The 14,283-nt window shown below is 31.4% G+C and overlaps 1 protein-coding gene across 1 annotated transcript; it reads left to right on the top strand.

The window, feature by feature from the left end:
- Window positions 1-62: 62 nt before the first annotated feature.
- Window positions 63-14,251, top strand: LOC139527986 (SREBP regulating gene protein-like). The gene is made up of 5 exons (XM_071323737.1): window positions 63-210; window positions 11,144-11,306; window positions 12,466-12,617; window positions 13,276-13,389; window positions 14,114-14,251. Exons 1-5 carry the CDS (start codon window positions 112-114, stop codon window positions 14,201-14,203), a joined length of 618 nt encoding a protein of 205 aa, XP_071179838.1. The 5' UTR covers window positions 63-111; the 3' UTR covers window positions 14,204-14,251.
- The last annotated feature ends 32 nt before the right edge of the window (window positions 14,252-14,283 follow it).

Raw genomic sequence — 14,283 nt, 5'->3', positions numbered from 1 at the left:
TTAATATTGAAAAACATATATTTCAGTTTGTTTTACAATGTCATTGTCGAAAATTTTTAAAATTCGAAAACATGAAGTCATCATTGTTTATCTTGTAGCCACAGTTTTTGCATGCCAATGCTGAACTACAAAAGTTTTAGAAGACGTTGGATTCTTTTATTTATTTTGGTTGTAGGGTGTATTGTTTTACTCTCAAACAATTTATCAAAGGTATAAAATAGTGTTGTTTCTACTATTGTTTAGCCTTTCAGAGTTTTTGACCCAGTTCATGCAGTCTGAGTTGGTCCAAACTGAGACTACTATCTGGTATCGGGACCGTTCGCCCTAATAACATGTTCGCCCTAGGTCCGTTCGCTCTGAGTTCGTTCGCCCATAGAGTCCGTTCGCCCATAGAGTCCGTTCGCCCTACTATAAAAATATTGATAGTCAAGGCATTGAAGTTGAATAAACTCATTCAGATATTTCTATGGTATATATATCTGTTCCAGACCATATGAGTATTTGGACCGTACGCGTACGGTCCGGACCGTATACGTATACTCGTACGGTCGGACCATACGCGTACGGTCGGACCATATGAGTATACGCGTACGGTCCAGCTGAGCAGACATGTTTTGGGATCATATGGGTTAAATTTAAACAAACATTTATCATGTTTATCAAAATCTTTATTTTTAGTTATACAAATTGTTATTATTACAAATAGATGAATAAAGTGAATAAGCGAACAATTGACATGAAATATTTGTTTAATTGTATATCTGAATCCTATTTTGTTACTCTGGACCAAGGTGACACTTGCTACAAATATACCACAAAGAACGTCATATTTTCTTTTACATTAACATGATTTGTTCATGCATGTTCCTTTGTCTTTTTTTGTAAAGTTCCTAAATATTCTATATCAATTGTCTCCCCACATTATGTTTACTTCCGATAACTTCAATTTCAATGAGCATAAGTTAACGAATTACTGACATGCTAAATACAGGAGATTAACAGATTAAATAAGCGTGTTTATTTTAAATAGTTAAAATAATAAGTTTTTATTTCCATTACTATTGAACTTTTTATATTAATTTGAGACATAAGTTGTGTTGATCTGTTATATACATTTGTATCTAGTAAACTTGACTAACTTCTTAATATTAATCAGACCGTACGCGTACGGTCCGACCGTATGCGTATTTTGAAAAAGTACGCATACGGTCCAGACCGTACGCGTACGGTCCAAATACTCATACGGTCTGGAACATATCCACAGGAATCGGAAGTTCTATCAATAAATTCTGTAAATAATAAGGTCGACTATCAATAGAGCTTCTCCTCACAGGAATCGGAAGTTCTATCAATAAATTCTGTAAATAATAAGGTCGACTATCAATAGAGCTTCTCGTAGTTCTATCAATAAATTCTGTAAATAATAAGGTCGACTATCAATAGAGCTTCTCCTCTACGAGAAGCTCTATTGATAGTCGACCTTATTATTTACAGAATTTATTGATAGAACTTCCGATTCCTGTGGATTAATAATAAAAACAAACGTTTTGTTTTGATAAAATATTTCATTTATTTATACTCTAAGACTAGTCATACTGCTTGCATTCGTGATTGACTGAATACATTATTTTGTTAACAAATATCAATAACTTTTAGATAAATACTATTAGTTACATAGTGTGTTAGTGACCTAATATATCATATTAGGTCACTAGCACACTATGTAACGAATTTATCTTACCGACTATTTTTATTTGTTGAATTTAGACTAAAGTTGTCTTATTTGCTATCATAACACATCTTCTTATTTCTGTATTAAAGTGTTCAAGTGTTCAATTTTAAGAACCTTCTTCAATTGGTCTGCACTAAAAAAACTAATGTAAACGATATATATCTATTATATAACAATATTAAACGGAACTTTCAATACTTTTAAATAATCAAACAGTGCCTACGTCGTAAATCTACTACTAACCGTGTATTGAAATAAGCCCCGCCTCCCTACTAACCTAATATGGAATATACACGGTCTCCACGAGGTTGCTTTTAACCAATCATATTACTAGAAATGTATAGGAGGTAAGATAAATTGTATTCCAGTATTCTACTCTGTAAATCAAAGGGAAAATGATAAACTGATTGCGGCAATATAAATATTCTTTCAATTTTTCAACAAACTTTAACATATTTTGTTCAAATACAGTACCATTCAAGAGGACCAACTCTCCCACACCCTACACCGAGGAAAATGTCGGAGTCACTCCGAAAAACTCCGATAATCCTCCCAAAATGTTGGGAGGAATTTGGGTGTAATCTCTCCCAAAATCAGGTAAATGTTTATTGTGATAGCGAGCTCACTCTCTACACCGAGGAATTAATTGCCCTTATCCTTCTTTCATCTCTACCGGCACACGACTGATAGGGTAATTGGATTACCTGACAGGTAAAGGTTGAAGTAATAAAGAATTATATTTCCGGTATACTGTATCATTTTAAGTGTCAAACAGGTGTATAATTTTAAATGTCTTTTATACTAATTAAATTTAATTTGTGGTAATAATAAGTCAAAATATTTTCGTATTTTTTGTTAGCCAATCTAAAAATATCTTTACCTTTTTGTACTTGCTTATAAAAAAAAAGGATTATAAAATATAGTGGAATATGTTAAAAACCAAATATTCTACTTCAAAGTTAAAGTCTTTATTTAAAAATTGTGTCTAAAAGTTTTCTATATATGCAAGTAAAAAGGTAAATTCATTCACTATTCATTAGGCATAATAATAGCCCCGTAATAATTGTGTAAGTCTACGGCATTTTCTTTTTACGATTATCTAATTGCTGGAATGAATAAATGATTTAACAGCAAAAGGTTGTTGTCAATTCTTTCAATTGCATTTAAGTTTTATAAAAAAATGAAAACTACTTAATTTTGACCTTGATGTCTTCACAAGTAAATTGATATTTTATTTACGAAATGAAGATACTTAAATTGTGTAAAAATAACCGGAAACTTTCGCTAAATTAATGAGAGCAGTTTAAAGAAAATCATAAAAATAACGTGTCTGAAAGTTTTGTATGTTCAACTAAAAAGGGAAATAGAATTTACCATTTGTTATGCTTAATAATTACGGCATTTTCGTTTTACGATTTGTTGGCAGTTCTGTATACGATAATAAGTCATTTCGGTTACATCAGGAATACTTCTACAGCTGCAATAATTCGTTGTTGTAAAATATTTATTTTCTCACAATGAATGTAAATTTGTGTAGTTTAAACAGTGATCATATAAAAGATTTTAAAAACAATTATTTGCCGTGCGAAGACAATTCCACGATACACATCTCAGTTGTCAACAGTTTGGGTTGAACTTGAACTTGACTTACTTAACAATGTTAAATGCTATAAATAGTTAACATCAATTTTATCCTCGGCACGAGTTTTTAAAGGGCGGGAAATAATATCGCGTTCCAGTAAACTCAGGTGACCTTTCTAGACGACCGTGGGAAAATTCCATTCAAGGTTTCGAAAGTTGCAGAACGACATTTTTGTGCAATCGTATTGAGGCTCCAGAAGGTTCTTTTACAATTGATTAATAGGAATCTATAATATAATTCTTATCCGAATAAACGAGAACAAATCTTTAACTATATGAATCTTAATGTTGATCTTTCAAAAAAGAAAGTAGACATGAACATTAGTTATACGTCCATGGTTAATAATATAAATTCACGGTTGATGATGTATTAATTGAAATTATGATGGAAATTGTCCGGGGTGATTTTAAATTGTTTTCAAATGACAATAATACGATAAAGAACTGCCAATTGTAGGCGGGGGTTTGAAAAATAAAATGATGACTACTTTAACTGGAATAATAATTATGATGGGCAATTAAGGTTTAATAAATTTTATTAATAATTAAAGGATTAGTGACCTATCGGATAGCATACGCGGATTACTTATCATCACAACTTTTAACATCTTTTGTAAACGTAAAATGATTGAGCGTCATAAACTTGTCAAACATATGGATGTTTGCACCTGTCCTAAGTCAGGAATCTGATGTACAGTAGTTGTCGTTTGTTTATGTAATATATACGTGTTTCTCGTTTCTCGTTTTGTTTATATAGATTAGACCGTTGGTTTTCCCGTTTGAATGGTTTTACACTAGTAATTTTGGGGCCCTTTATAGCTTGTTGTTCGGTGTGAGCTAAGGCTCCGTGTTGAAGGCCGTACTTTAACCTATAATGGTTTACTTTTTAAATTGTTATTTGTATGGAGAGTTGTCTCATTGGCACTCACACCACATCTTCCTATATCTATATATGGAGACCGGTAGAATTATAGTACTTTAATGTGAAAATATTTTTACACTTTCCAAATTAAAATGACGAAATTGATTTAAATACTTTCGTAAATTTGAAAACCGTTCCGTAAAATACGAAATTGACGAGCGCTATCAATATCACTGGAAATTATTTCCTTTGTTTAACAGAGTTGTCATTTTACAGTTTCTGTTCGTAATTTAAATTATTCAAGTCTGTATAAATGTACCGAGGTGGTGAAACATAATATTTCACATTGCTCAGTAAACTAAGTTTACTTGATGATCCGAGCGTAAAAACAACATGATTTTATTAGCCAGTTGATTTTTAAATAATGAACAGTTAATGCGCCGATATTGCAAAATCGTCCTTGTTGAAAGAACACAATGTATGACCTGACTGGACTGTAATAGAAACACAAAATAACAAGTATTTTCTTCATAATTTTTCGTATGAACGTTTTATTTTAAAGATAATGGCACAAGACAAAAACATATAAGATAATAATTATCTTATTCTAAATGATATTGTCACATCTTTATCTGTCAAAGAAAGGAAAACATTTGCTCAATTTATAATACCGTGATTTTAAAGCACACCTGTGCAACCAAGATCGATTAAATGTTCAAAGGTAAATTATCTGGGTAATCCAATTATGTTGTCACGCGTCGTTAATTTTAAGTACATCCGATGGGCAATAAACCAATTAACAGCCACACGGTGTTGGGAGAGAATCTTTGGAGGATTTTAGGAGTGAAATCCGCGGTACGCGGTGTGATTCCGAGAAACACGGAAATCGGACAAAAAAGATATCGAATCGATATTTTTGGATGGTACTGTACTTAAAATAATGCGACTAGACAACAACTAGAAAAAAATAAAAATCAGGGCGAATGGACCCTGGGCGAACAGGTATCAGGTCGAACAGGTACTCGGGCAAACATGAATCAGGGCGAACGGACCCGGATTCCTACTATCTGTTTATGTTCAGGTCTTTATGTTTTTGAAGTATACTGATATTTCTATATGATGATAACTTCAAATGCAAAATATTCTTAGCTTTAAAACGTGTTTGTTTTGAGAAAAATCATTTGAAATGTTGGATTAAAGGGTGTTTGAAATTTCCTGATGTTTTGTCAACAGGGTACACATATTCGCCGTTGTAACACAGCTATTTAAAACCAAATAACTGCAGCTTTAAACACTATTTATCAAATAAATTTCATTATAGATGAATAGCAGACATTTAAAAGGTGTACAAAACTGAAATTTAGGGCAATCAGTCAAAGAATTACTAAAGAAATACTTCTTTGAAATCGTTTTTTCGTTCAGAAATTGGCAGAAAATCGTTGTCCGTTTTGCGGTAAGTGCCGAAATTTGGTCTCATTTTCAAAAATAATCATATTTGTTATAAAAATATAATTTTCCGGCATGTTTCTTCAATTTCAACCATCCTTTGAAGTTTTTACACCTCAAAATCAAAACGGCAAAATTGTGTCCACGGCGAATATAAGCGCCCCACTCTATAATTTTTTCTTTGACGCCTTCCTTTGACGTAATAAACAGTCAGAGATTTAACTATAGGGTTATTGCAGAAAATAACTTGCGCGTGTTATTACAGATACTTTCATGAGTTGTCTACTCTTTATTTCTTAAATTTTCTAAATCTGTAATAACATATGTTTGTTATTTGTAAAATATTTTAATTTATAATGGGTTCTAGGGAACTCTGTAGACTTTGTGCAGAAACTAAATGCATAGCCTTGATAACTAATTTATTAATTAAATTAATACATTTTTGATTAACCATGATAAATCAATGAGACGAGGCTTTTAAGGGATAAACTTAATTAGCTGTAATAACAAGGCTCAGTTATTAAATGAATGTAACTTATTATATGAGACACTTGGGAATTACTGGGAAGCTTGCGCAGAACCTCATTACATGCTATGGTCATTATTTTTACAATAAATTAAAATACATTGTAATTAAGCATGATGTATGTTTGAGCAAATGCTTTGGAGTGATATAGAGAAACTGTGATAACAACCTTTAGTTATTACAGGCATATTTTTTCTGTAATAACATAGGCAAGGATCCGGAAATTTTTTCACCTAATTTCGGTCATTTTGGGATAACTTAAAAGTTGGTGCCCTTTTTAAACAAAGATTGTGTGTATGCTCATACAGTCATACTCGTAGCATCAACGAACTTGTTTAACTGTTGCATCGCATTTACTTCAGAAATTTCCCTACCATGTTCCTTAAAATCGATCTTGAGCAATAAAAGGAAGGCACCAGTTTAAAAATGAAATGATTTTAATGACTCAAAACGATAAATTTCTCAAACTTCGCTTACGTTTGTTTCGATTTTGAAGACAAAATTATAACCGGATGTTTTACGACAATAGTAAAACGACCAATTCCGGACTCATTTCCGGGATTAGTTTTGTTTATCAAATTCACAGGAAATCGTCGGCTTTTTAACTGTTTTACCTTTAATAGTGTTTGAATATTAATTTAATATAATAGTTGGACTTGTTTAATTTAGCATGAAATCATTTTTAATTTACGATTTAGTGTCTAATTTGCGGAAGAGAATTTCAAGCATGCGTATCAGTAAACAAAGCACGTGTGTTTGTAGTGAAACAATATTTTGTTTTACGTAAATTGATTTAATTTTAATTTAATTTTAAATCAGAATTGACAATTGTCTAAGCTGAGAAAAGTAATTAAATAATGCAGACAGTTGTTATGAACTTTTAATTTCTTTAAAAAATATTAGTTCTGAGCTCGTGATCAATAAAAAATTTAATTAAAAACACAGGTAAAGAGATTAGCGATCATTAGCCAATATTTCCCGGAGGCATTACTATAGTTATTAGGAGGGCCCTCAGGATTATAACACTTTACTGGAGTGGCAGTTTTATTACAGGAAAAGGATAATAACAAAAAATTAGTTCAAAATGGCGATTTAGACAATGTTAGAAACTCGAGCTCAACGAAATGACATTGAATGACCGAAATTATTTCTGTAAAAAAATAAAATTTGTCCTAAATCCCAATTACTCATTTAGGACAAACTACTTTCAGTTTAGGTCAAGACTGGCATATATGACCGTTTCCGGACCCTTGAACATAGGTGTACTATGCAAAATTGGCAAACTATGAACTGTTACATTGTATAGATATATCTTTCTATAGTTAAGTATACATAAGGACAATAGTAATACCAATAGAACTTGTATGCATTTTAACTAAACTAATGATGTATATTGTCCCTTTGAAACATGTAAAATACATATGTTATCACAGTTCTTTGATTTTTTAGTCCACAATAACAAATGTATGTTATTTTTCTGTAATAATCCTATAGAGTTATATTCCTGACTGATAAATATTCAAAAAAATATGCAAAAGAAAACAAATTTAGCGATAAGAAAGTTAATAGCCTATCAATAGATATATAAATGTATAAACATGATAGATGTAATTGCTACATTTATTTGTGATATTTTATTATTCATTATATATTACACAGACGTATATACATAACCTGTTGTATTATGATAATAATTTTACTTGTGTTTTAGAACAATAATATACATGATATACATGATATACATTTGTTGTATTTATCTTATAACATGTATAATATACATTTAACTTTCTTTGTACGATATAATAACTTGCAAAATGCCATGGACACATTCCTTGTTTATTTTTTTATCCAGGTCCAGTGTAAAATATCTATCATCTATCATAAGATTCTTAACCCTTTCACCGATTGCTGCCCAGACTGAAGCTACTCAGAGACGATGGCTTCCCTGGCTACTATATTGCTTAAGTGGGAGATCTTCATAATAAATGTCAATAAAACCTTGTTTGTAGTTATTTGTGTATTTATTTCATTCACTAACACTATGTTCACAGTTTTGATAATTTTTTCTTCATCATGTTCATAAAATATTCAAATTTTCAAATTTTCGGCATTATCTAGGTGAAATTCTCAAAATTCTGCTCTTTGACCCCAAAACGGCAAAATTTTGAAAAATTTTACGAGGACAAATTCCTCACACTGAACGATGTCCATTCCAAGTGTTTTGTTCATAAAACATCATTTTATGTTAAAAAAATATACTAGTTTGGCTTCAATTCTTCGATATTCTTTCAAAAAAATGTTCCCTCATTTCAAATTCGCGTAAATTCCGTAAATTTCCTCTGATTTTGACACGGTTTTCAAGAAACGGAAGCGCCATGTTTACACTTTCATCTGGGTATCCATCAAAAAAAGATAACTCATGTTTGCACTGTTTTGAGCGGGAAATATAAAAGAGGTATTCTGATCCCAGTAAAACGGGACTCATCATCAGCTGTCTGAAGCGTATATCCCGGTAAACCGGGACTCATCGCAAAAGGGTTAAGGTATTTTTATACGACCGCAAAAATTCAAAATTTTTTGGTCGTATATTAATATCACGTTGGCGTCATCTGCGTCGTCGTCGTCCGAAGACAATTGGTTTTCGCACTATAACTTAAGTATAAGTAAATAGAAATCTATGGAATTTAAACACAAGGTTTATGACCATAAAAGGAAGGTTGGGATTGACATGGGTAGTTTGGTCCCAACAGTTTAGGAATTAGGGGCCAAAAAGGGCCCAAACAAGCAATATACTCAGTTTTCGCACAATAACTTTAGTATAAGTAGATAGAAATCTTTGAAATTTAAACACAAGGTTTATGAACACAAAAGGAAGGTTGGGATTAATTTTGGGAGTTTGGGTCCCAACAGTTTAGGAATTAGGGGCCAAAAAAGGGCCCCAATAAGTATTATTCTTGGTTTTCGCACAATAACTTTAGTATTATAAGTTAATAGAAATCTATGAAATTTAAACACAAGGTTTATGAACACAAAAGGAAGGTTTGGATTTATTTTGGGAGTTTCGGTCCCAACAGTTTAGGAATTAGGGGCCAAAAAAGGCCCCAAATAAGCATTACACTTAATTTTTCGCACCATAACTTTAGTATAAGTAAATAGAAATCTATGAAATTTAAACACAAGGTTTATGACCATAAAAGGAAGGTTGGGATTGATTTTGGGAGTTTTGGTCCCAACAGTTTAGGAATAAGGGGCCCAAAGGGTCCAAAATTAAACTTTGTTTGGTTTCATCAAAATTTGAATAATTGGGTTCTTTGATATGCCGAAGCTAACAGTGTATGTAGATTCTTAATTTTTGGTCCTGTTTTCAAATTGGTCCATATTAAGGTCCAAAGGGTCCAAAATTAAACTAAGTTTGATTTTAACAAAAATTGAATTCTTGGGGTTCTTTGATATGCTGAACCTAAAAATGTACTTAGATTTTTGATTATTGGCCCAGTTTTAAAGTTGGTCCAAATCGGGATCCTAAATATAACTTTGTTTGATTTCAACAAAAATTGAATTCTTGGGGTTCTTTGATATGCTGAATCTAAACATGTACTTAGATTTTTTTATTATGGGCCCAGTTTTCAAGTTGGTCCAAATTGGGGTCCTAAATTAAACTTTGTTTGATTTCAACAAAAAATGAATCCTTGGGGTTCTTTGATATGCTGAATCTAAACATGTATTACGATTTTTGCTTATGGGCCAGTATTCAAGTTGGTCCAAATCGTGGTCCAAAATTACACTTTGTTTGATATCAACAAAAAATGAATCCTCGAGGTTCTTTGATATGCTGAATCTAAACATGTATTTAGATTTTTGATTATAGGCCCAGTTTTCAAGTTGGTCCAAATCGTGGTCCAAAATTAAACTTTGTTTGATATCAACAAAAATTGAATCCTTGGGGTTCTTTGATATGACTAATCTAAACATGTATTTGATTATAGGCCCAGTTTTCAAGTTGGTCCAATTTGGGGTCCAAAATTAAACTTTGCTTGATTTCAACAAAAATTGAATATATGGGGTTCTTTGATATACATGATATATGCTGAATCTAACCATGTATTTAGAGTTTTAATATTTGGGCCAGGTTATCAAATTGGTCCACATTGAGGTCTAAAGGGTCCAAAATTGAACTTTATTTGATTTCATCAAAAATTGAATTCTTGGGGTTCTTTGATCTGCTGAATCTAACCATGTATTTAGATTTTGGATATTGGACCATCATAGGTAATGTCCAATTAAAATTTAAAGTTTTTAAGTTTAAGTTCTTAGACCACATTCATTCTTTGTCAGAAACCTGTGTTGTGTCAACTATTTAATCACAATCCAAATTCAGAGCTGTATCAAGATGAATGTTGTGTCCATACTTGCCCCAATGTTCAGGGTTCGACCTCTGTGGTCGTATAAAGCTGCGCCCTGCGGAGCATCTGGTTATTTATTATGAAAGATATTGCTTGGTATATTTTTTGGGGCTAAATGAATTAACTCGAGCTATAGCTACTATACAAACATGACAAATCCTTGATTAACTCAACTGTTTTATTTTACTATCAAAACCTTGATGCTGAATTTCCTACAAAAAGTTTTATTTCATTTGAAGAAAAGTATTGTTGTACACACTATTTACATGTAAGACCTCATTGTGAATTTCAGATGAAAATACTGAAAAACAGCAATAAACATAATAAAAGAGCTATTCCTATGTTTTGAGGAAAATGAGTACAGGGAAAATATGATTTGAAATAACATCTTATGTTCCTTCTATTCCTCAACATTTGAAAGCTTTCTCTTTTTTTTGCACTCCTAGAATTATATTGTACATTTTTGTACATGCAACCAGAACTTTTGAGTCTTTTAAATTATGTATATTTTCTGATTTTTTCATTTATTTCAGAATTCAAGTCTCATTGAGGATGATTATGAAACTAAACACGCCATAAGAAGACAACCCTTTCAATGGAAACCAAATCTGCCTGATGTAGTCTCAAACAACAGCACTAAAATTGTACCCTGTAGGAATTCCGTCCAAGGAAAGTTGATAATTGTTGATGAAAGAGGTATACCTTAGTTCTGATATACTCTGATTTCATTCTACACACAAGAGTTACTTGATAGCATTAAACATCTATCATATGCAATATAAGGATCAATCAAACATTGTCTGCATGCTACATGTAACATGAGCTAATAAAAGTGTCACCTTCAAAACCTTATAGTTTAATCCGAGTGAAAAGAGTTTTAGACATGTTAGAAGTAGGAATTAAATTTGCCAATAGTGACATCTTTCATTGCTTAAAATTCAATTTGAAAAAACTGGTAAAATGAAACAGTTTCTTTTCCAGATCTGTCATCAGTCAGGGGACTTACTTAAACAAGTGATTTTCTAAATCACTGATTCAAGTAACATTATTTCCATAAAGGTTGGAAGTTAGAGTTGTCTTTCTTTCAAAATCACCTATTTAAGTAGTACAAATTTATCACCAGAAGAAGTGATTTAATTTTATTGTACCTTTAATATAGAATACTAATGATCCAGGGACTAATTATGTTTCTAAACTTATCAGAACCAACATCTGTGTTGTCTAGGATGACCAGGTCATTTCAGGTGATGACCTTGTACTGAATCTAGGATAATGACATAAAAATCACTTGTTTAAGTATCAGACCTCAATTTCCTTCCCAAAAATCACTTCTTTAAGTATCATTATTTTAATAACCCCCACTAATTTCAACACCCCTGAACAGTGAAATTTTTATCGCGAACAGTAGAATTTTATTACATAATCTGAAAAATGAAACCTTGAACTTCACCGGAAAAATACTCCCACTGCTGTGAAAAATCTTTTAAGAAAGTATCAGTTCATTATGTAAAGCCATTATTATAGCATTTTTTCAACTAAAATAGAATTTTCAGCTAAATGATAGCATCAAAGGTATAAACCTTGCTACTTAAAAGAAGCAAAAAGTTCATATTTTTTAATTTTACTAATTAAAAGATATTGTTTAAACCTATGTGTTTAAAATTTTGAAAAAATACAAAATCCCAATTTGTGACAAAACCTTGAACATGTTGAATTTGCTACTCAAATAAGTGATTTAAAAATCACTTATTTCAGTAAGTCCCCTGACTGGTCATATATATCATGTTAATAGCACAATTTTATCTTTGAGTCCTCTCACTGTAGCTTTAAAAATTCTTTTATTCTGATTTTACAGGGTATATCTGCAACAGAACCGAATTGGACAATAGAGGATGTTGTGATGTAACTCTTCAGCATATATCAAAGCATCGCTGTGATAAGTGTAGTAGTAATGGCTGCTGTGAACAGTTTGAATTCTGTGTTTCTTGTTGTTTAAATCCAGAAAAGGTTATGAATATAGATTTTATGATAAATTTTGAATATAATGCTGTTGAATTATGTACTTGTCTATGTACATATAGCCATTTAAATTAGCCTTTGTCAGTCCCAATCGAACACAGAAAACATTCATGAGATATCTTCATTACCCTAAAATTAGGGAACACTCAAATAATTGCTTACAATTACAAAATCCTTTTGTATAATTATTGCAGCAAAATCAAAAATGATCATAACAACTTCAACATCAATGTCAAGAAGCAGAGTGGTCTGAGCAGTTCATCAACTGTACCACTTGCTAGAGCTCTGTCAAAACTGAGATTGTAAGCTTTATCCCTGCATGTGGCAGTAGAGTTGGACTTTAATCTTAATTGGCTGTTTTCCTGCTGAAGTTTTGTTGGGCTGTCCAGCTTCCTCTACTAAAAAAAATTGGCCATTATAAAATAGTAAATAATGCTGTAAGTGGAGTTAAACTAAAAAAAAGTCAATCAATAAGTTAATTGTCAGTGAATGCTTTATGTTCCAAATCTTATGAAAATAATGAAATAAGCGTATTCTATTTACAATACGAAATATCTAGTATAATGATAGACAGTAATTTAAGTTGTCATTTGAATGTGTGTCCTCTAACTGCTTTACTGAATTTTATTTATATTGTATTTTTCAGAAAACTCTGTTAACCAGGGTGTTAGAAGAAGCTAGACAGTTAGGAGATAGATCTTTAGCATCTGTTGGGGATCAATTTGAGTTGTGTTTAGCTAAATGTAGAACATCGTCTCAGGTAATTTTGCTATTCAGTGATTGATATGAACATAACTAGATGAGGTTTGATTGCCAATGAGACATGTAGATAAAATAGATTGAAGCAATTAAAGGCAGAAACTGTACAGCTTTCAACAATGAGAAAAACCTGCAAATTAATATGTCTTCTGCTATAAAGTTTTTCATTTTAAACTACAGATACAAAGTCTGAATGAAATCTCTTCTTGTTGATTCATTTGAGGTATCAAATAAATATCAATTAGCATACACCTATTTTAATGTATAGCAGACAGTTTTCAGGCCTTCTTATTTATGATAAGTATTAAATGTTCATGCAGTTTACCTTCCATTTTTATGGTATTATGGTATACTGTTTGTCAATCCATTGGAATACCTGTTAAGACAACTAATTATTCTTTTTATCAATTTTGGTGGATCTGTGAAGACAAATTTCTATTTGATTATGATGCTTTTTAATAGATATTCCTGAGTTATGGGACTTTAATTCATAAAACTGTGAGAAATTGGCACACATATCATTGAAGCTCAAGCTTTCTTTATTAGACATTTCAAATATTTTATCACAATGTAATACAATATACCTGTTTATTTTGAAAATCTTTAGATTATTTTTTTTAACTTTTGTACCTGAATTGTTAAAAGTCTGTTTAAAAGGAACATGCTATTTATTATGTAAACCTATGAATACAATATGTTACAGTTATGTAATTTTCTAATTTCAGAGTGTTCAGCATGAGAATTCTTACAGAAATCCTAAAGCCAAATATTGTTATGGAGGAAATCCACCGGAACTATTGTCTCTAACTTCATAATAATATATGTAATTAACATTCCAATGTATTTTTATTTGTATATATTGAACATAGTATAATTTATTGTGTAAATAGTATTT

This window comes from Mytilus edulis, chromosome 6, assembly GCF_963676685.1.
Source record: "Mytilus edulis chromosome 6, xbMytEdul2.2, whole genome shotgun sequence".
Taxonomy (NCBI): domain Eukaryota; kingdom Metazoa; phylum Mollusca; class Bivalvia; order Mytilida; family Mytilidae; genus Mytilus; species Mytilus edulis.
This window is presented reverse-complemented; position numbering and strand designations above follow the sequence as displayed.